Below are 21,806 nucleotides of genomic sequence, written 5' to 3' on the forward strand. Positions count from 1 at the left end.
TAATTTAAATAATTATAACATCTTTATAAATAATATTTGGTTTTCTCTTATTATCATAAACTTCTTAAAAATAATAAATAAAAAATAAATAATAATAATAAAATAAAAAAAAGTTAATTTTAGAAATTTTTTATATTAAAAAATTTTTGAAGTCAATTAATTGTGTTATACTATTTGTCAAATTTTGATAGATATTTTAATATTAATAACAGTAATATTGTATTTTAATCTTTTTTTTTACTATTATTACTTTGTTTTTTTTTTGTAGATATTATTTTCAATATATATATAGATATATTTTATATAGTTAGACAAGATTGATTGATTGATTTTTATATCTGTTCAATCGATCATCACAAACATCATTTATTAATATGGACGACTATGACATATATGGTGATTTCAAATCGACAACTGATAATCATGATGATGATGATGATGAAAACAATAATGATGATGATGATGTATGTATATCTATTGATAAAGATTGATGGAAGTAAAAGTAATATTAACATGTTATGACAGGTAAAGGATAAGATTGAAAAGAATGATCACGATGATAATAATGTTGGTGGTGATTCAAACAATAACAATGAAGATCATCATCATAATCTTGATGATGATAATGATTATAAAATGAAGAGTGAAAACAATAGCAATGGAGATGATGAAGATGATCAACAGCATCATGATGACACTGGCAATAACAATGATGATCATCAAGACGATGCTGATCAAAACGACGATGACGATCGATATGAAAGACGTACTAGAACAAATAACAATGACGACGATAACAAATCAAACACCGACACTCCAACTCATTCCATTCAATCAATAGATGATGATACAAACAATGATAGTCATAATGAAGATGAGGTATGTTATATATCTATTTACTTGATTAATATATATAAAATCGATATTAATCATCTAATCAATCAATCAATCGATCGATCGATCGATCAATCAATCAATCAATCATTTATAGAAAGATTTATCATTTATGGAAGATAGTGCTCATCCAACTGAAGGAGGAGATCAAACTGATATTCCGCCAGCTCTATTCGTTGCTAATTTAGAATGGGTATGTTAATTGTGCACAGCAACACTCAACTAATAGCACTAATAATAATACTAACCAAAAATGAATAAAACTACTACTTACAGTGGACAACAGAACAGAATTTAGAACAATTATTCTCAGAGTTTGGAAAGCTAAAGAACTTGAAGATTTTCGAAAACGAAACAAATGGAAAATCAAAGGGTTATGCATTTGTTGAATTACAATCACATGATATTGCACGACAAGCAAAAGAGAAACTTAATAACAAGTCTGTATATAATAGATTGTTGTTTTTATTTGTATTTTATGAATTCAGTGTTTTATTAACTGTTGTTTGTTTGTTTGTTTACTTGGTTTTATAGGGAATTAAATGGAAAGACAATCATTATAAAATCGATGAATCAACATACTTATCAACAGGTTCTGCTTGCTTTTAAGACTGGATCGTTTAAACCGTTGACTGGCGGAGGTTCCGGTGGTAGCGACGGTAGCAATGGAGCCGATAAACACTACGCGCATCATCCACATCACATGGCAATGGGAATGCGTGGTGGCAGAGGTGGAAAACGTGGTGGTGGAATGCCGATGGATCCAAAGATGATGATGAGAGGTCCGCCCAATGCCGGTGGTCGTGGTGCACTGCTACAACCGCCTCCCGAGTATATGTATGGACCGAATGGTGTGCCTATGGTGGGCAGAGGTGGCGGTGGTCCCGGTGGAAACAGTGTGGGACGTGGCGGACATCCCAGTTCCTATCACAAGGCGTTTAGGGGCGGTGGTCCACCTCCACCCAATATTGGCAGGGGAATGCGGTTCCCACCTCCACCGCATATGGGGGTTCCTCCTGGATATCCACCTCCTCCCAACGCTTTCTACTATCAGGATATGAGGATGATGAATCCCAATGCTCCGTATCCTCCCTCTGGGGTTGACGATGAAAGGGACAGAGATAGAGAGAGGGAAAGGGAGAGGGACAGGGAAAGAGATAGGGAGAGGGATAGAGATTTGGGTGAGAAACGAAAGAGAGAAGATGAATTGGATGAAAGAGAAAAGGACAGAATCAAAGAGAGAGATAGAGAGAGAAAGGAGCATGATAGAGATAGAGATAGGGAGAGAGATTCAAGATCACGTGACTCCACTAGAGATAGGGATCGCGATAGATATAGTAGTAGAGACGACGATAGAGATAGGGATAGAGACAGGGACAGAGACAGAGATAGAGATAGAGACAGAGATAGATATAGCAGTAGAGATGACGATAGAGATAGAGAACGTGAACGTGAGAGAGAACGCGAGCGTGAGAAAGAACGTGAGCGCGAGAAAGAACGTGAACGTGAGAAAGAGAGAGAACGTGAACGTGAGCGTGAAAAAGAAAAGGAAAGAGAACGTGAACGTGAAAAAGAGAGAGAAAGAGAGAGAGAAAGAGAACGCGAAAAGGAAAGAGAACGCGAAAGAGAGCGTGAACGTGAACGTGAGAGAGAAAGAGAGCGTGAACGTGAGAAAGAACGTGAACGCGAGAAGGAAAGAGACAGACTAAAGGATAGAGATAGAAAGAGTGGTAGTAGCAGCAGCGGCAACAGTAGCAGCAGCAGTAGTATCAATGGAAGTAATAGTGGTAGCGGTAGTAGCAGCAGTAGCAGTCGCGACAAATCACGAGGTAGCTCAAGAGGACAATCATCTCAAGATTTCGAAAAACAAAGAGAAAGAGACAGAGAAAGAGAAAGAGAATTGGAAAAGAAAAAAGAAAGAGAGAAACGATTTGCAATGAAACCAACTAGTTCCTCAAAATAATAATAATAATAATTTAATTAAAAATAATAAAATAATCATAAATCTATTATGTTATATTATATTCATTCCCTTCATTTTGAAAATATTCATTTATTTATTATATTTATTTTTGCACTACTTTAAAGTTTAGTTATAACTTATTATTTCAATTCACTTCAGATAAATATTTTATAATTGCCATTTAGATTTTCTGAAAAAAACAATGTTTACAACCACATTATTTATTTTTATTTTATTTTTTATTTTTATAAAATATCGTGTCTGTTTATGAAAAAACCCATCACGTTACCCAAGTCTGATAACACTTATCATACCACTATTTTACAAAAAGTCAACATTTTATTTTGCTGATGAAGTATGAGGGGTTATCGAGTGATTTATGGGGTGTAACATTAAAAAATAAAAATAAATTTTGAGGGCTTTCGGTGTATTTTTTTCTTTTTCGTTGTAAATTTTTTTTTTAAGTTTTTTTTTTTGTCATATCAAGTGTAGCGTGTGCGGAAAGAGTTAGAAGACAAGTGTGATCATTTTTTTTTCTCTTTATAAATATTGATATCATAATAAAAGAGTAGAGAATAGAATTATTTTATTTTTCTTCTTTTAAATATTCGTTCACCAATATCATAATCACATTCAAAAAAATAAATTAGAATAATCAATTAAATTTAAGTTAGATTCAAGTTAAAACAACAACAATCGTTAAAATTGTTTTTATTTAAAAAGAAACAAAAAGAAGTTGATTGAACCTCTATTTGTTTGTTTTTTTAAAGAAGAATACTTAAAAGCTAAATCTCCAGGTTTTTAAGTTTCTCTTTTTTTCTTTTTTTTCTTCATCACCAGTTTCAAGTTTTATTTAGAATTACACAACAATACACATCCAATTTTTAAAGCAAAGAGAATAATGCTGATCAGCTATAAGTTTAATAGAAATAATAATAATATTCTACAAATACAGTCAAATCAAAAGAAAATATTAGATAATTTTAAGTATATATTTATTAGTAGTAAACAATAATAATAAATATATACAAAAAAAACTATTTATTTTCTTCTATTTTCTGTTATTCCTTTTATTCTTTTTTATATCTTTATATTTCGTATTATTAGTCAGCAGCAATTTAATCAATTCAATTCAATTTCAATCCAATCTAATCTAATAGTTATCAATCTTTTTATTTATCTAAATAATTATTGTTTAATCTGTTTTTCTTTTTGTTTTTTTTTCATTAATTAATTATATATCTATCTCCACTTCAATTAAATCAACTTTATCAAAAACTAAAAAAAAAAAAACACAAAAAAAAACTAAAAATAAAATCACCCCACCTTTTATCATCATAAACCCAACACACAAAAGTCTGATTTGGTTGATAAAGTTCATATAATCAAATATTAAAAAAAAAAAAAACAAACCAACAAAATAATAATAACTGATTGTCTGCAACAACAGAAGAGCATCAGAACTTAACAGCAATAATTAGTCAAATAATAATAATTATTATCAGTTTCAACATAGTAACAACAACAGCAACAACAGAAGTAGTAAAGTTAATTAGTTTCTTATAAAGAGAATACAAGTTAGCTTTGAACAGTAATAGATAAAAAAGACAAAAAGACTGATATTTAGAACATTCAAAATCATTGTTTACTCAATTCAAATTATCATTAATATGTATGTATTTATAAAAAAATATATTAGATCTACATTTCTTTTCCTCTTCTTTTCCTTTTCTTTTCTATCCTTTTCTATCCTTTTCCTTTTCTTTGGTTTAGATTGGATGATTTATTTTAGCTTGGATTTAGGATTTATTTAGTAACTTCACTATTACAAAGTTGTTACTGTTACTACTGCTACTACTGCTACTACTACAAAAACAAAAAGAACACAGCTACAGAATCAAATAGGAATAATAATATAAATAGTAATAATAGTTTATAGTCATTATTGTTTTTTGGTTTATCCATTGGATTATCCCTATAAATCAAAAGATACTGATCAGCTACAACAGATTTAAATTAAGATTGCAAAAATGTCGAGATATATATATTTTTTATTTATTTGTACCAAGTTATGTATGTTTGTTGTCATTTACATTTAATTCCAAACAAAGCCAAACAAATCAAATATGGCAATCCATTTTATTTATAAAATAGCTATTTTATTTCAATGTGTAAAAATCATATAAATTTATTTCTATCATTCATTTATGTTTATTGTCGTCTGTGTTATTAATTAGTTAAAAAACGAATTAACTTTTTTTTTTTTCCCACACCATCAAAAACATTGTACAATCAAATATTACCACACACTGACAACACACAACAACAACATTCATTAATTAATTTTAAAATGAAATCGAAATTTATCTTTTCTTGTGATTGTGTGTTTTTCATTCATTCAATTTATTTATTTCTAATCAATTTGTTTGATTGAGTTTCCTTAAGGAAACTGCATGTGTGTTGTTGTTGTTGTTCTTTCTGTCTTGTCCAGTCAATTGATTGGTGCATTTGACACTTCTGTTCTGTTTATTTTATTTTATTTTATTTAATGAATTATCTATCGTCATGTTGTACCGTGGAGGGTGAGATAAAGAGGTCAAATATGTTGTTTGAAAAACAAAAGATAGAATTTCCAGAAAAAGAATAACTAGTCGTTTTTAATATCTATCTTTTATCAATCTACTACTATTTATTGTTAGCAAAACAAAAACAACACAAACCACTCACTCAATTCTTAATAGTTGACCACTAGTGGTAGTGGTGGTCATTCAACCACACACTCATTCTCGCTCTCACCCACAAACAACACAACAACAAAAACAACACAAACACCTTTTTTACTCTCAAATCCATACACATTCAATATGGAAGTGGTATGCATTAATGATATTGTGGCATCATAAAAAAATAAAGTAAAAAAAAAAAAAAAACAACAACAACAACAACACATCCACAAAAGTTGATATACTTTATCCAGTATGCAGCTCCTCAACTATATATTTTTATATATATTTTAATATTGATGGTCTTGAATACATTATTATTATATCTACCCACCCTCTGGATATTGATTTTGTAAATATTTGTTAATTTCAAGTGAATCAGTATTGCAGGCAATTCACAGAGCACATGCTATCTTTCAAAATAAATATAAAATTGAATACATTTTTATCTAATAATAAAAATTCAATAGAATATTGATAACAATATTGATGTTGTTGTTAATAGATGTATATCTGTATCATAAATTTCATCCATCATCACAATAATAAAAAATAAATAAATAATATCTACATTACAATTCACAACCAGCCTTATTTTATTATTTATATTATTATAATTAAAATTATTTATTATAATAATCAATTAATTGGGATTAAAGAAATATATAAATATTTAAGTTAGTTTAAATAGTAATAAAATTAATAATAAATAATAATAATAATAAATAACTGGCAGATAATATAATTATATTTTTCAAATCTATTTATAATTTGCTTTTTTTTTGTAACAACACTCAAATCACGATCATAAAGAAATTGGACCATTTTTTGTTTATCGAGTAAAAGTAAATAATTTAATAATAGTATATTATATTATCTTTAGTTTGTTATATCAGTGTCTGTCTTTGAAGTAAATTAAAATTTAATTTATCATTATCATAAATTTTTTGTTCTGTTTTTGGTAGCTGGCTAACTCGTATGGTTAATTTACAACAACGACAACCAGATCCACCACCAGACGAACAAAAGAGTAAAACAACCAAACAGAAAACAGAAAAAACAAAAAATCAATTTCTGTCAGTTTTTTTTTGGTTTTTAATGAAGTACTGTCAAATTAAATTAATATCTATCTCATCTGAGAACAACAATCGTATTTTTATTTTTATTTTTTTTGTAATTCTCCGGTTGACTCAAAGCTGGGAGACCACGCAGAATTTTTCAATTTTGTTTTATTTTTATTTTTTTTTTGTCAATTTTTTTTTTCAGTCGACTTCTGCAACGCTATTTTCGCACAGGCAACAACACACTTTAACCAATTATAATAATTCAAATTGGATTCCTGTAATAGATTGAGTTGAATTGAATAATTGCGATCACAAAACATTTACATAACATAACAGAATACATACATTACATAACAGGAATATATAAATATAAGAATAATAATAACTAATTGTTTATTTCGAATATTCATTGAAAGTACAAACAAACAAATATTTAACATTTGATATAAAGATTTATATTATTAGTACTATTAGAAGTAGGTAGCTCAACATTGTAATTACAATGTTTTAGTAGTTAGTAGTAGCAGTAGCAACAACAGCATTTAGAGTAGTAGTAGCAGCAGAATTAGTTAGCTATTAGTTAATTGGATATCAAATGCAATTTATAAAAATCGGCTATTAAATTTAAAATCATAATAATAATATGATTAACAACAACACGACAGCAAATACAATAATGCAAATTGGCAGTGTTTTTGTAATTATATCAATATTTTTAGATAGATGTATTTAAAAATGCGTTTTTTTGTTTTTGTTATTTCTTTCTTTTGTTGCAATTCAATCAATTGTAAACTTATAGCATCTTAGAGATACGATAAACGATAGGCGATAGTCAATAGCAGTTTTATTACATAAACAACCAACCAACTATCTTTTTTTTTTTAAACAAAAAACCACCTTTTTTTATGTTTGTTTAAAAACAACAAACAAACAAACAACAAACCAATCACATAACTTTGACCAACCAGAAGAAACATTTATTTGTTTTTAGTTCTAAAGATTATTAGATTATATTGTTATAAGATTATAAAGATTATAATTTTATAAGATTATTTCAAGATTTTAAAGATAATAATCTATATTTAAATATTTGGATGTTCATTTCTTGTACAAATACTGTATGCATATGCACATACAATTAGTTTTGTTAATTATTTACTTTTCTGTTCTGGTGGTGGTTGTTGTTGTTGTTGTAACAGCATTTTTATTATAATACAATATCTATAGATAAAATTTGGTGGACCACCACTACCTTTTTTTTTTTTTTTTTTTTTTTTTTTGTTTTTACCTATTTGTAGTATATTGCAATGAGAGTTGGTCTCGTACTACTATCACTCTTCAAATTAATTAATGTATATACATGTGGTGTGCATTCTCAATTCTACACTGAATTTGAGCGCCACTCCATTACCAAATAAAAATATATTATCACCTGCGTTTGCTGTCTATTTGATGTTGTCATTGAGAGAATGTTTTTATATAAAAACAAACATGACTTTAGTATTATGATTCATTTCTATTTAAACCAAAAAAAAATAAAAAATAATACAAAACAACAAACATAGTATTGTATATAATCCCAATTATCTTTTCTCTCTCTCTCTCACTCTCACCCCCATAAGTAATAACTCTAAGATCAGTCAAAGTTTACCAAACAACATCTCTACTACATTTATCCTGTGGATAAAAATAAAACAAACAAAAAACTAAAATCGAGCCACTCTCCGCATACATACATATTTTCATAATTTACACGCTGCAGTAACAGCCAAATTCTGCTATCATCTCATCATCATCATTCATCAAAACATTATTATTGTTAACAATTAACATTGATATATTTTTATACATATTACACACACAGCACATCCACACACCGACAAACAAAACTGTGTGGTGTGGTTATCAGAGTGTGTGTGATAACCGTGTTTTTTCTTGGTGTGTATTTGTGTGTGTATTGTTATATTGATATATAAATGTAGAAATGTGTGTTTATTGTTGAGAAACAATGAATACTGGACACTGGTACTAAGTAATAATAATTTCAATTGTTCTGTTTTGTTTTGTTTATTTATATAATATGTTTTTTGTTGTTGTTATACATATTTTTGTTATTGTTTGTTTAGTTTATTCAATCAACTTTTATTCGTTATAAAAATAATTATAAAAAACAAAAAACAAAACAAAAAAATCAAAAATTTAATTAAATGATTATTATTATTATTATTATATGTTATTAATAATAATAATAGTGTAGTGTAGTTACAATACATCTTTTTATTGTTTTGTGTATTTATTGCTGCTGCTGTTTCTCTTTCACACTACACAACAACAACAACCAGTCAATTAATTGGTTCCAATAAGTTGTTTTGAATCACCAAAAAAGAAAAACAAACAAAAAATCATAATAATAATAATAATAATTGAATTCATACTTTTATGTTTATTAATAGTTGTTCTTGTTCTGTTTCTTCACTTACTTTTTCCTATTTATTTATTTATTTATTTATTTATTTATTAATAATATAATTGGATATAATTGACTAATTTAAATATTTATTGTTATATCAAAACAACAGTGGTTCCATCCAACTATTATAATAGATTTTAGCTTGGAGATAAGAAGATAGAGATATAGGACAATATTAATATATCAACAAAAACAACAACAACATTACAGCATTAACAATAGATTGGTTCTTTTACCCATTACACAAGTTATATACTATTATATTACAAATCATCAACAACATCACATTTTCAGAGACGTCTTTTCTTTTTAGTTTAGTAATTTCTTTGAAAGCCGACACTCATATACCAACAACAACAAGCATAATAGTTTTATTTACATTTGGTTTTCCAATTCAAGATAGAAAAACAAAATACATTTTCAAAGAAGACTATACCAAATATATAAATTCAGAGAGAGAAACTGAGACATCAACAACAACAACAAGGAAGGAAACAACAATATAAAACTAAACAACAAGCCAACTTGAAATAATACAACGACAATAAGATAAGCAGCAGACATGTCGGATCACGGTAGCGATAGAGATAGGGATCGACATGACCGACATGACAGAGAGCGTGAGCGTGACAGAGATCGCGAAAGAGAAAGAGACAGAGACAGAGAACGCGATAGAGAGCGTGAAAGAGACAGAGAGAGAGAACGTGACAGAGACAGACACGACAGAGAGCGCGAGCGTGAAAAAGAGCGTGAGCGTGAACGTGAGCGAGAACGTGAGAGACACGAGCGAGACAGACACGACAAAGAAAGCAGACATCACGACAAAGAAAGAGATCGTCATGACAAAGACGGCAGACATCACGACAAGTACGATAAATACTCAACCAGTGCTCCCATCACCGAAAAGAAGTCAAAGAAGTATCCAAGTATAGCCGATCAATACGAACTGAAAGAGACCATCGGAAAGGGTGGTAGTGGTTCCGTTTACCGCGCAATATGTCTCGCCAACAAAGATATAGTAGCTATTAAAATTATAGATTTAGAACATTGCAAAAATATATCATTAGATGAATTAAGAGTATGTTGTTACTATCAAAAACAAAAAGATGAATCATGGGAGTTGGATATTAACATTTATCTTTTTTTTTTTTTTTATCTTTCAATTCAATTCTGTAGAAAGAGATTCAAGCAATGAGTTTGTGTCATCATCCAAATGTGGTTGCTTATCATACTAGTTTCGTACATAATGAATCGCTTTGGGTGGTTATGGACTATCTGTCGGCTGGTTCCTGTTCGGATATTATGAGATTTGCATTTCCACATGGTTTCGAAGAGAATGTTATCGCCACTATTCTGAGGGAGACGTTGAAGGCGATCTCCTACTTCCACAAGACCGGTAGAATCCACCGTGATATCAAAGCCGGCAATATTATTATCGACTCCACCGGAAATGTGCAGTTGTCCGACTTTGGTGTCAGTGCAACTCTCATCGACACTGGTGAAACCAGCCGTAACACTTTTGTCGGTACACCTTGCTGGATGGCACCCGAGGTCATGGAGCAGGTCTCGTACGACTACGCCGTCGATATCTGGTCGTTTGGTATTACCGCACTCGAGCTGGCCAAAGGACGTGCGCCATTCTCTGAGTATCCACCGATGAAGGTGCTACTCATGACACTCCAATCGCCACCTCCACAACTCGATTCCGACGGTGAGTCAAAGTGGACACACTCCTTCAAGGATCTGGTCGAGCGTTGTCTTCAGAAGGATCCGGCCAAGCGTCCGCACCCTCTGAAGCTACTGGAACACAAGTTTTTCAAACACGCTAAAAAGCCGGAATATATAGTACAGAACGTCCTCTCGAAACTGCCGCCATTGGGCGAGCGCTACAAGATGCTCTCACAGGACACCAACTTTGCCATGCTGAGAAACACATCGTCGCCACACTTGAACACCTCCAATAGCAACTCGACCGATGAATGGATCTTCCCAGAGACCAAAGACGAGGAGGACAACTTTGGATTCACCGGTACCGGTGCCCACAACACTCCAGCGCAGTCACCGCTGCCCACACCCATCGTCACACCATCGACATCGCCCAGTCAAACACCGAACCCAAGCCGAACACCAACACCGACACCCTCTGCCAGTGCCACATCGAATGCATCGTCTGCACTCTCTCAATCCAATGGTGTCTCCAACAACAACGGTCTCTCACGATCGGTTGCCACTGCATCACACCACCACCAACACCAACAACACCACTCACTGCACGCACAAAACAATCTCTCTATTAGTGTTCCAAATCCCATGTCTTCAGTAAACATTAATAAGTTGACTGAAGATGTTTCACCGCCTAAAGTATCGCCAAAACCACCAACATCACACTCAACATCGTCGTCGACCTCCACTTTGCCATCATTAATTACAACCTCACCGAAAATCAGTTCAATCAATTCCGTCCCCGATATTTCCAGTCATCCTTCATCGACGGTCTCACTGACATCACTGTCCACTTCAAAGCCTCCATCACCTTCCTCCGAAAAAGAAGTTGGTATCCTCAACTCCACTGCCATTCTCACTCGTAGCAGCAGCAACGCAGTCAACAAGAAACCTTCCGACAACTCCAGACAATCGTCGCGTGCCTCCTCGCTTTCCGACTCGCACTCTGACGGCTCCTACTCAAGCTCCGACGAATATGTTTCCTCACATCGTTACGAGTCAGAGTCGAGCTCCAAGAAGAACAAAGTCCGTAGTCGTCAAAAGAAGGAGAAACACCGTGACAAGGAGAGAGAGAAAGATAGAGACAGAAAGCGTGATAGAGACAAGTCAAGATCAAGAGACAGAAGAGACAGAGATAGATATGTAGATAGAGATAGAAGCCGTTCAAGGTCAAGATCGAGAAGCAATCACAGCAGTTATCGTGACCGCGACAGATCGCGATCGAGAAGCAGAAGAAGCGATCGTGACCGGGACAGAGACAGAAGTCGTTCGAGATCCAGAAGCCGAGATAGATCGAGAAGTCGTGATCGTCACAGAGACAGATCCAGAACAAGATCGAGAAGCAGAAGCAGAAGAAGCGATCGTGACCGTGATAGAGACAGAAGTCGTTCGAGATCCAGAAGTCGTGATCGTGATCGTTCCAAATCGAGAAGTCGTGATCGTTCCAGATCAACCAGTCGTTCGCGTGACCGTTCCAGATCCAACGGTCGCAGAAACAAATCGCGTGAGAGAAACAGAAGTAGAAACAGAAGAAGTCACCGTAATGACCGTGAGCGTGATCGTCACGACGACTCGACCGATTCCGACAAGGAGTACCACAAACTTTCGTCGTCTTCGTCATCGCTGAAACACAAATCCAAGAGAAAATCGACCGACAAGATTCAAACCAAGCTCGTCAAGCAAGCGCAACACATCTCCTACCTGGAAGACAAGATCGCCACCCTGACCAACTGGGTTCAGAATCAACAACAAATCACACAGCACGCAATGACCTCGCCAACAACAGATCCAACTATTATTAACAAACTACAAACACAACTGGATACACTCCACAGTGAGAATACTCTACTGCGTAGCGAAAACCACCAATTGAAGAATCTTGTTGGAAGCACGGGCAGCGGCTCCACCTCATCCATCTCAAGTTCAACAACCAGCAGCCCACTCAAATATAGTTCCAATATAGAGAAATAACAAGAAATAATAATTTATATAAAACCATTAAATCAATAAACTCCTTTCCTATAAAAGGTTACCCACAATATTTGTAGTTTGGAGAAAAAACTTCAAAACAAATATTTATACATTTAATTAAAAAAAAAAAATAGGTGTGTTTTTATTTGTCAAAAATTTTTCTGTTCAAGAGAATAAATCATTTGTAAATCTATTAAAAAGGGTCATTTGAGATTCACCCCATTTTTGAAAGATTACACCCTAATTTAATCTTTTTTAAATCATTTAATAAATCTTTTTTTATTTAAACTTTTTGATAACAATAAACCATCTAAAAAAAAAACATGATACCTTATTATTATTACTCATTAACATTAACAACATAAACAAAAACAATATAAACAACATACAAATAAATAATGTCAAATAAAGATAGATCATTAGCTATTTTAGCAGAAAAAGTTGAAAGATATGAAGGTATGTAAAAAAATGGAGGGCTATTATTAGAATTTTAAAAATATTTATTGATAATGGGATTGTTTTCATTCTAAAGATATGGTAAAAGCAGTTAGAAATATGGCAGAGTCAAATGTTGATTTATCCCGAGAAGATAGAATCCTTTTTGCAACTGCTTATAAAAATATAATTAGTAATAGCAGAGCATCATGGCGTCAACTATCGTCAATAGAGAAAAATGGAACTGAACCCGATGAGAAGGAAGTTGTCAAAGAGTATAGATTGTCTATTCAAAAGGAAATAACTGATATTTGCATTGAAGTGATTGGTTTGCTAGATGCCAATTTGATACCGTCAAGTCAGTCCGGCGAATCAAAGAATGCATATCTAAAGTTGAAAGGTGATTACTATAGATATCTATGTGAAATATCGGATGGCAACGCTTTGAAAACATTCATGGAGCTCTCTGAGAAGTTCTATGAAACTTCAACCATGGGATGTTTAGAACTCTCTGAAACCAATCCTACTAGACTTGGTCTAGCTCTTAGTTTTTCTGTTTTCTATTATGAAATTAAAAAACATCCTCAAAAAGCTATCCTCATCGCCCAAAATTCTTTGGAGGGCGCTATTCAAAAGATTAGTCAACACACTGACGAATCTACTCTTGCAGAAACCACATTGCTTATTCAACTGTTGAGGGACAATTTAAATTTATGGATTTGTAAGTAATTTATTTTATCAAATTAATTATTTTTATTAATTTCATAACAACTTTTTATTAAAATACAGGTACTGTATAATATCGATTTGAATAAATTTGACACCGGGATAAAAAAAGTTTTTAAGCTACTACAGGAAATACTTCTTTTATTAGTAGATAAAAGTAAAAATAAATAGTTTAATTTTTCAATAATTTGAAAAGTCTGAAATTGATTTTTTGATTTACAAATAAATCCTATGCATTGACATTTGATTCTCTAAAATAGGAATATAAAATAGGAGAATCAAATAAAAAATTATACAAATTTATTATTTTAAAATATTTTTATTTATTTATAAAAAGTATTTTCATATCATTGAAAAATATCTTTTGGATTTTCTCAAATTCTCAGAAATAACAATGGTTTTTATACTGAGATCAAAAAAAATATTGAGTTCGGAAAATCCCTCAACACTACAGATAGGCAAAGGGTAACCAATATAGAGACAGATCATGATGGTGATAACCAATCTAGGTTTAACTATGTTCAATCCATTCTAATGTATTATTGTAGTTAAACCCACTAAACATTTCAAATTATCATCATCACACTCAAATTAATGCATTGTTTATTTCAATGATTGTTTGTATCGCTATAATATGTGAATAGAAAATACACTGAAACGAATCCGATTGTAAAAGTATATAGGTAACTTTCATCACCTAATTGTAAACAACATTAGCGTATACGTTTTCGACACCAACTATAAAATTTATTCCTTATGACTTAAATGGTGGCAATCCTTTTCATTAAATCTGAAAGGGTATAATCACCAGGAAATTTATAGAATTTCCTTTGACATAAAAATCTTGACTTGTATTTTTTTTTTAAACCATATATTACTGTTAGTGAGAGTCCCTTTATCTTCATATATAGATATTCCATAGTGATGATGTCACGAAAATAAATAATAGATGAGGAACTAAGTTCTAAACTAACCCAGCAATGAATTCTTTGTATAAGTGGAATTTTTGGAATAATGTTTGAGTTTTATAGTTAAAAAACTCTTTTATCTGTATTTGGTTTGATATTATTATTAAAGAAAATATTTTTGAACAGGGAATAAGAAAAAAAAATTAAAAAATTTAAAATAACTTTTTTAACTAAGGTAAAGTTAATCTAAAAAAATATTTTCTTTGAAGGTTAAAACTTCAATCAATTTGTTCAATTAGTTTATGCTGCTCTAAGTGAGATTATCAATGTTACTAGTAGAGAACCAATGAATAATAATTAAAGTTATATAAGATTTTTATTTAAAACTATTTTTAATTTCTAAATTTGAATTTAAAATATTTATTTATTTATATTTTTGAATTGTACCAATATAAATCGTAACAACAACTATTAGGAGTCAGAAAACCGATTCTTTCGTGAGTACTTAGAGGATTCTCTCTTGTTCCAAAAAGCTTGAAACCTTGTTCTCTGAGAGCAACGATTATTTTGGCCCACTCCAAATGAGTTTGAACATTATGGGTACCCCAGAAATGGATCTCGAAGGTGAGCATCTTGACTTTCTTGAGAATACCACTATTGACCCATTGTTTGAGAATTGGCCACTCATTTCCTTCGATAGTCCGATCTTTAAAAAGTCCAAATATTCAACTTTGAATCTCTTCATGAGAGTTTCTAAAGTGTATACTTCCCAGACTTGCTTTGAACTTCCTCCGTACTCCTTTCCTTCAAAGGTCTGGGTATCTTTATCAGCAATACCTATTTTCCAAAAATTATTTAAATCACTTCTCTTTTGACTCTCCATCGACATTGAAGGATCAAAGCTTTCTGTAATATTATTTTTAAAGAAAAGAAGTATTTATTAATATTTGATAAACATTTTTATTAAATAGATGATTATTATTTTTCTAATATATATATAAAAGTATATTTGTTTAAAAAAAATAAAAATTATTTTTTATCTAAAACAATATTATATAAACAAAATTAAAAACTAATATAGAATAAAAAAACTTACCAACTTTACAACCAAGCTTTGTCAATTCATCATCAAAAGTAAAATCATTTGCAATACCGAATGAAAATACTTGACATTGATTTGATCGGTTAACATGCCACTTGTCAGAATCTTGGCAAATCTTCCACGATCCTTCACCAGGAACAGCATTTACTGTGCCACCTCCAAGTACCTTGTACGAGTTACATTTACCATCCTCGAATAAAACAGAATTTAATAGAAGAGATCCTACTTCTGCACTTTGTTCCTCGGTATAGTCTTTATATAATTTATTCTTCATAACTTGGACAAAGGCTTCACTAATATTATTATTATCAACTAGTTGATTCTTTAATTGTGGAATAAAAATATTTTGATCAATTCTTTCTATTTTCTTCATTTGCTCTTCATTATTATCTTTGATTTCTTTGATATGGGTAATCAAGACATTCAAAGTATTCTTTAAAGTCTCTTGATCTTTTGTAATTTTTTCTATACCATATGTTACATCTGTTTTTGAATTGGCAGAGGTAATATAAATACTTGAACTAATTATTGTAACAAGAATAACAGAAAAAATTAATATTAATAAGTTATTTCTATTCATAACTATATATATTTAAATAATATAAATAAACTACAACAAAATTTCTTTAAATAAAAATTAAAAAACTATTTAAACAATAAGGCCAGTAATACTCAATAGATTTTACACCATACTGTACTGTGATTTTTTATAATAATCAAAAAAAAATATTTTTCCTTATTTTTTTTAATCGTTCATGGAATAAGGAAAGGCTCGCTCTCAGTATTAAAGAGATCAACCTACGTAGTCAATTTTAAATCGATATAACTGGAAAAAAACACAACAATAAAAATATTTATTTTTTAAAAAAATAACAAAACAATCTACTTGAAAATCACATCAAATTTTCATCTGGACATTACTTTGATGGACTAGATTTTTTTTTTGTTTTGTTAAATCTAAAAATGGGCGAAATTGGCCCACGTTGCTGTGGATCCTCCATCTATTTTTTTGTTTTTTGTTTTTTTTTTTCAAAACGTGGCAGGAATAACGTAAATTTAATATGGCACCAAAGAGGGGAGATTTTTTTCAACTCAAAAAAAAAATAAATCCCAGAAAATAAAAAAATAGAAAATGTTATGCAAAATTTGTGTCTATTTATTTTTTTTTGAGATTTTTTTTTTTTTTTTTTTAAAAAATTTTATTTATTAAAATTATTTATTTAAATAAAAAAAGGATAATAATAATTCAGTTTAAAAAAAAAATTATCCCCAAAAAAAAAAAATTATTTGATGATTATTTAGTATACCATTCTGAACTTTGTCTAATTAAATCGTTTTATTAATTATATTACTTTATATTAAAAGTTATAAAATTAGATTTATTTTAATACATCATAGAAATATTGGAGAGTTGAAATAGATTTGTACATCTTCGCATTCGATCGTGCTGAAAATTTTAAAAAAATAGGTGGATGATTTTCAAGTATATCTTTACTTAAAGTTCTCTTTAAATATGATTTCACATTACCATTGGGCTGGCAAATATAGAAAACATTGGTGTTTTCATTGAACAGAACTTCGATGGGACAATGAGGAGTTTAATCTTGGCTGCATTTTGGGACAAAATAATAACTAAAATTAAATGCAATCAAAAAAAACACTCTTGCAATTATTTATTCGATCACAAATACACGAAAGTTCTTGACAACCAAATTTTTTGAATCAAAAAAATATACGTTTATTATAAAGATTGATAAAAAAGTTATAAAATTAATTATGTGAAATAGAAGAAAATAATCAAAAATGTTAAAAAAAAATAATAATAAAAAAAATAAAAAATGAATTAAAAAAATAGTGAAAAGCAAATAGCAATACAAAAAATAATAAGAAAAAATAAATAAAATATAAAATAATAATAAATAATAAATAAATAAAAAAGTCAAAAAAAATAATAAAATAAAAATTGTAAAAAAAAATAATTTTCAAAATATATTTCAAAATTATGACGCAATATTCATTTACCATTTTTTGTGTGGCAGGTCTCTCTTCAAAATTTATAGTTGGTTGTTGACAATTTAACATAAGTTTTTCATTTTTGTGTGTGGGTAAAAAAAATAAACTTTTTTAAAAAAAAGAAAGTTGTGCACGTTTTCTTTTTTTTTTTGTTGTATTTATCTTATCACATAAATATATTTATAAATATTATGCAAATGAGCTTACAAGTTGAAACTAGTAAACATACTTCTGAAAGCATTGAAGATCTTAAAAGAAAGAATAATCTGGGCTCTTCCAAAATGTTTATCTTGTGATCATCAAATCGACCACTCGGTGAAATTGATCATTGGAATAGGTGTGTAAATGCTTCTCGAAATGTAATTTCAAATTTTGGCAATGAATTTAAGTCAAAGATAGACGAGTGTTATAAGCAAATCCAGGATATTCCAATTCAATTTTCCCAAAGATCAAATCTGCTTCTTTATCTGATCACATGGAGTACTCTGATAAGATTCTTAAAAAAAGAAAAAAAGATGAACAAAGATTTAAAAAGGGGCAAGATTTTTCTAAACCTTCTAAAGAGTTAGTAACTCTTCAGAAGAAATGCGATAAAGATGGTGGATTTAATAAAGAAAAATACATTAAAGATAAAGAAGAGGATAAGAAAATAAAAAAAAGTAAAGAATAATAATCGAGAATGTATTCGTTACAATGAAGAAGTGGAGAATACTATCAGATATTATAGTTCTTAAAAAAGGCCAAATACATCAAAAGGAAATTAGTCACAAATTGTGGAAGGTTATTGCAATATTTAACTAATATATACCATAACTTTGGAAGAAGTGTTGAATTCTTTAGTACAACAGGATGTAATAATAATAAATAAATAAAATTATAACACTTTTTCATATTAATATTTGAATTTGATCAAAAATTAGTAAAAATAGCTGATTTTAACCACTTTTTTCGAAATATTAATATGAAAAAGTTTAATTGTCAAAAAAAAAGTTTTCTTACAAAAAAAAAAAACACAAAAAAGTTTGGCCCACTCCAAATTAGTATGTATATCGTGAGTCGAAGACCAGAAATGGATTTCGAAGGTGAGCATCTTGACTTTCTTGAGAATACCACTTTCAATCCACTGCTTAAGAATTGGCCACTCATTTCCTTCGATATCCATCTTTAAAAAGTCCAAATATTCAACTTTGAATCTCTTCATGAGAGTTTCTAAAGTGTATACTTCCCAGACTTGCTTTTTGCTTCCTTTGTACTCCTTTCCTTCAAAATCATTAGTATCTTTATCAGCAATACCTATTTTCCATAAATTATTTAAATCAATCACTTCTCTTTTTGACTCTCCATCGACATTGAAGGATCAAAACTTTGGTGCTATATTAAATATTAAATTATTAAAAACAAATATAAATTAACAAATTAGTAATCTATTAGAATAGAAATATAGAATAAAAAAACTTACCAACTTTACTGTCAAGCTTTATCAATTCATCATCAAAAGTAAAATCATATGCAATTCCAAATGAGAATACTTGACATTGATTTGATCGGTTGACATGCCACTTGTCAGAATCTTGACAAATCTTCCACGATCCTTCACCTTTAACATTCTTCTTTTAAATTCTGTTCTATTCCAAGATTGCCAATGTGATTCTTACAAAGTACTCGGAGGTGATTCTGTCAACGGTGTTCCAGGTGAAGGATCGTGGAAGATTTGTCAAGATTCAGACAAGTGGCATGTTAGCCAATCAAATCAATGTAAAGAGATCCTACTTCTGCACTTTATTACTCGGTATTCTTGATTATACAATTTATCCTTCATCACTTGGACAAAAGCATTACTTAGAGTTGTATTGGAGTTGATATTTATTTGACTTTTGTTGGTATCTTTAATATCTTTTATATGTTTGGTCAAGACACTGACTTTATGTTTCAATGAAACTTGTTCAGACCTAATTTTATCTATACAATATATTAAATTTATATTGGAATTATTATTAGATAAATATATATAGAGAAGTACTTGTGATGGTTAATAATATAACAATAAAAAATACAATTAAGTAATTTTTTTATACATTTTTTAAAATATTAAAATATATTAAATTATTAAATAAATAGGTATATTTGAATAAAATGAAATAATAGAAATAAATATTGATAAAGATATAAGTATTTATTTTAAAAAGATAAAAATAGGAAATAAATATTTTTTTAGAAATAATTTTTTAAAAATTGGAATTAATAAATTATTTAATGTCTTACAAATATGAAGATTTGAAAACATAATAAATTATTTTATTTATTTTTTTTAATTAATCACTTCATTACCATCGGTGTTCAAAAGAATAACACCTAAGTATAAGAGTCTTGGAAAAGAAAGTCTTATATTTTGGTGATATACAGGGAACTCAATACGTCGTAATTGATGTAACCAGAGAAATTCAATTGATTGCTAAAACAAAACTACTTTTTTCATATTAAAAAAAGAGACCAATGTTCAAAACTTGTGGAAGATATGTTTATACTATGTTGTTTCTTAAAATAAAAAAATTCAAAGATTCAAATTGCAATGTTGACAGATCTAATTAAAAAATGAATTTGCAAACAATCATTGTTCAGACGAATTCAAGATCCAACAGCATCAAAATTTTATTTTTTTTAAATTATAGATGGTAAATGGTGATTTTTATAATAAAATTTCCTTTACAGACCGGTTGAATTTCTACGGTTGAAAAACCAGACACAAAATTTTTTTTGGTTTTCAAATAAACATCAAAGATGTGACCTTCCAAAACTATCATTTCCCAAAAAAATCGGGAACAAAACTGATCTAAAAAAAAATGAGACTACGTATGTCCCTGGACAAATCTAAAAATTAAAAAAAAACAACAATGTTTATATTAAATTGATGACACTAATCATTCTTATCATTTGCTCTGTGATTGGTTTATTGATTCCAAAGATACTAATAATATTTAATATCTGTTTTTTGATTATTTTTTTGTTTTTTTTTTACAAAAAAAAAGCGTGGAGGTTTTTTTTTGTTGGAGAAAAAAAACATGAAATCTTTGATTGATTTTTTACTTACTTTTAATTTTTTTCTCAAATAAACGAAAAGTATGTACATTCTATATGATTGATGGACATATTATTATAATTATTGGTTTATAAATATAAATTAACATGAATAAATAATTAAATAAAGAAAAAGACTATTATTTATCTTTTAGATAATATGATATTTAGATCGATTTTCAAAAGATTCTCAACGGAAAGTGAGGAAACAGATAAAAAATCAAATGCAACAAGAAATATTCTATGGTTCTCTGTAGTGTCTGCTTCTAGCTTTTTAATCTATATGTATTTCACAAAGAGAAGATTGTTGTTGAAATAAATATAAGAAGAGAATATAATTTATTACCAAAAGATTAGAATCAACCAACCCTTAGCCAACCAATCAACCAAAAAAACCAACTACAACCTACCTATAACAAAATAGAGAATAAGAAAGAACCAGAGAACAAAACACTAAACCCTCAATAGCGCATAAACAGACAACATATCATTGCAAAAAAAAAAGATAGATGCAGGTCTTTTGTAAATCATATATGTAGTAGTCTTTACATTTAAATTCACCTTATATAATATTATATAATATAATAATAAGTTGTATATTATAAATAAACTAAATATTGTAGGTTTGTTTATTCATATATTCATTTAATAAATAGATAAAATATAAATTATAATCATTTTTATTTTGATAGTTTTTTTTTCTTTTTGTTTTTTGTTATAGTTAACTATACAACCAAATC

The 21,806-nt window shown here is 29.5% G+C and overlaps 6 protein-coding genes across 6 annotated transcripts; 4 read left to right on the forward strand and 2 right to left on the reverse strand.

The window, feature by feature from the left end:
- Positions 1-374: 374 nt before the first annotated feature.
- On the forward strand, positions 375-2,857 carry PPL_06363 (RNA-binding protein; the record flags this gene model as incomplete). Its single annotated transcript, XM_020577222.1, has 5 exons — positions 375-464; positions 526-879; positions 992-1,087; positions 1,171-1,334; positions 1,429-2,857. The coding sequence occupies 5 exons, from the start codon at positions 375-377 to the stop codon at positions 2,855-2,857; spliced, it is 2,133 nt and encodes a 710-aa protein (XP_020432896.1).
- A 4,590-nt stretch (positions 2,858-7,447) lies between these two features.
- Positions 7,448-8,495, reverse strand: PPL_06364 (uncharacterized protein; the record flags this gene model as incomplete). The annotated part of the gene is made up of 4 exons (XM_020577223.1): positions 7,448-7,515; positions 7,804-7,865; positions 7,933-7,980; positions 8,398-8,495. The coding sequence occupies 4 exons, from the start codon at positions 8,493-8,495 to the stop codon at positions 7,448-7,450; spliced, it is 276 nt and encodes a 91-aa protein (XP_020432897.1).
- A 1,181-nt stretch (positions 8,496-9,676) lies between these two features.
- fray2 (putative protein serine/threonine kinase) lies at positions 9,677-13,018 on the forward strand (the record flags this gene model as incomplete). The annotated part of the gene is made up of 4 exons (XM_020577224.1): positions 9,677-10,192; positions 10,291-10,825; positions 11,108-12,515; positions 13,009-13,018. The coding sequence occupies 4 exons, from the start codon at positions 9,677-9,679 to the stop codon at positions 13,016-13,018; spliced, it is 2,469 nt and encodes an 822-aa protein (XP_020432898.1).
- A 187-nt stretch (positions 13,019-13,205) lies between these two features.
- PPL_06366 (14-3-3 family protein) lies at positions 13,206-15,237 on the forward strand (the record flags this gene model as incomplete). Its single annotated transcript, XM_020577225.1, has 4 exons — positions 13,206-13,263; positions 13,340-13,967; positions 14,355-14,512; positions 15,176-15,237. The coding sequence occupies 4 exons, from the start codon at positions 13,206-13,208 to the stop codon at positions 15,235-15,237; spliced, it is 906 nt and encodes a 301-aa protein (XP_020432899.1).
- A 201-nt stretch (positions 15,238-15,438) lies between these two features.
- On the reverse strand, positions 15,439-20,275 carry PPL_06367 (uncharacterized protein; the record flags this gene model as incomplete). The annotated part of the gene is made up of 8 exons (XM_020577226.1): positions 15,439-15,782; positions 15,973-16,560; positions 18,199-18,239; positions 18,451-18,487; positions 19,102-19,284; positions 19,451-19,601; positions 19,778-19,950; positions 20,254-20,275. 8 exons carry the CDS (start codon positions 20,273-20,275, stop codon positions 15,439-15,441), a joined length of 1,539 nt encoding a protein of 512 aa, XP_020432900.1.
- A 556-nt stretch (positions 20,276-20,831) lies between these two features.
- Positions 20,832-21,726, forward strand: PPL_06368 (uncharacterized protein; the record flags this gene model as incomplete). The annotated part of the gene is made up of 3 exons (XM_020577227.1): positions 20,832-20,841; positions 21,222-21,351; positions 21,723-21,726. The coding sequence occupies 3 exons, from the start codon at positions 20,832-20,834 to the stop codon at positions 21,724-21,726; spliced, it is 144 nt and encodes a 47-aa protein (XP_020432901.1).
- Positions 21,727-21,806: the final 80 nt, after the last annotated feature.

The sequence above is a fragment of the Heterostelium album genome, assembly GCF_000004825.1.
Source record: "Heterostelium album PN500 unplaced genomic scaffold PPL_contig15, whole genome shotgun sequence".
Lineage (NCBI taxonomy): Eukaryota > Evosea > Eumycetozoa > Acytosteliales > Acytosteliaceae > Heterostelium > Heterostelium album.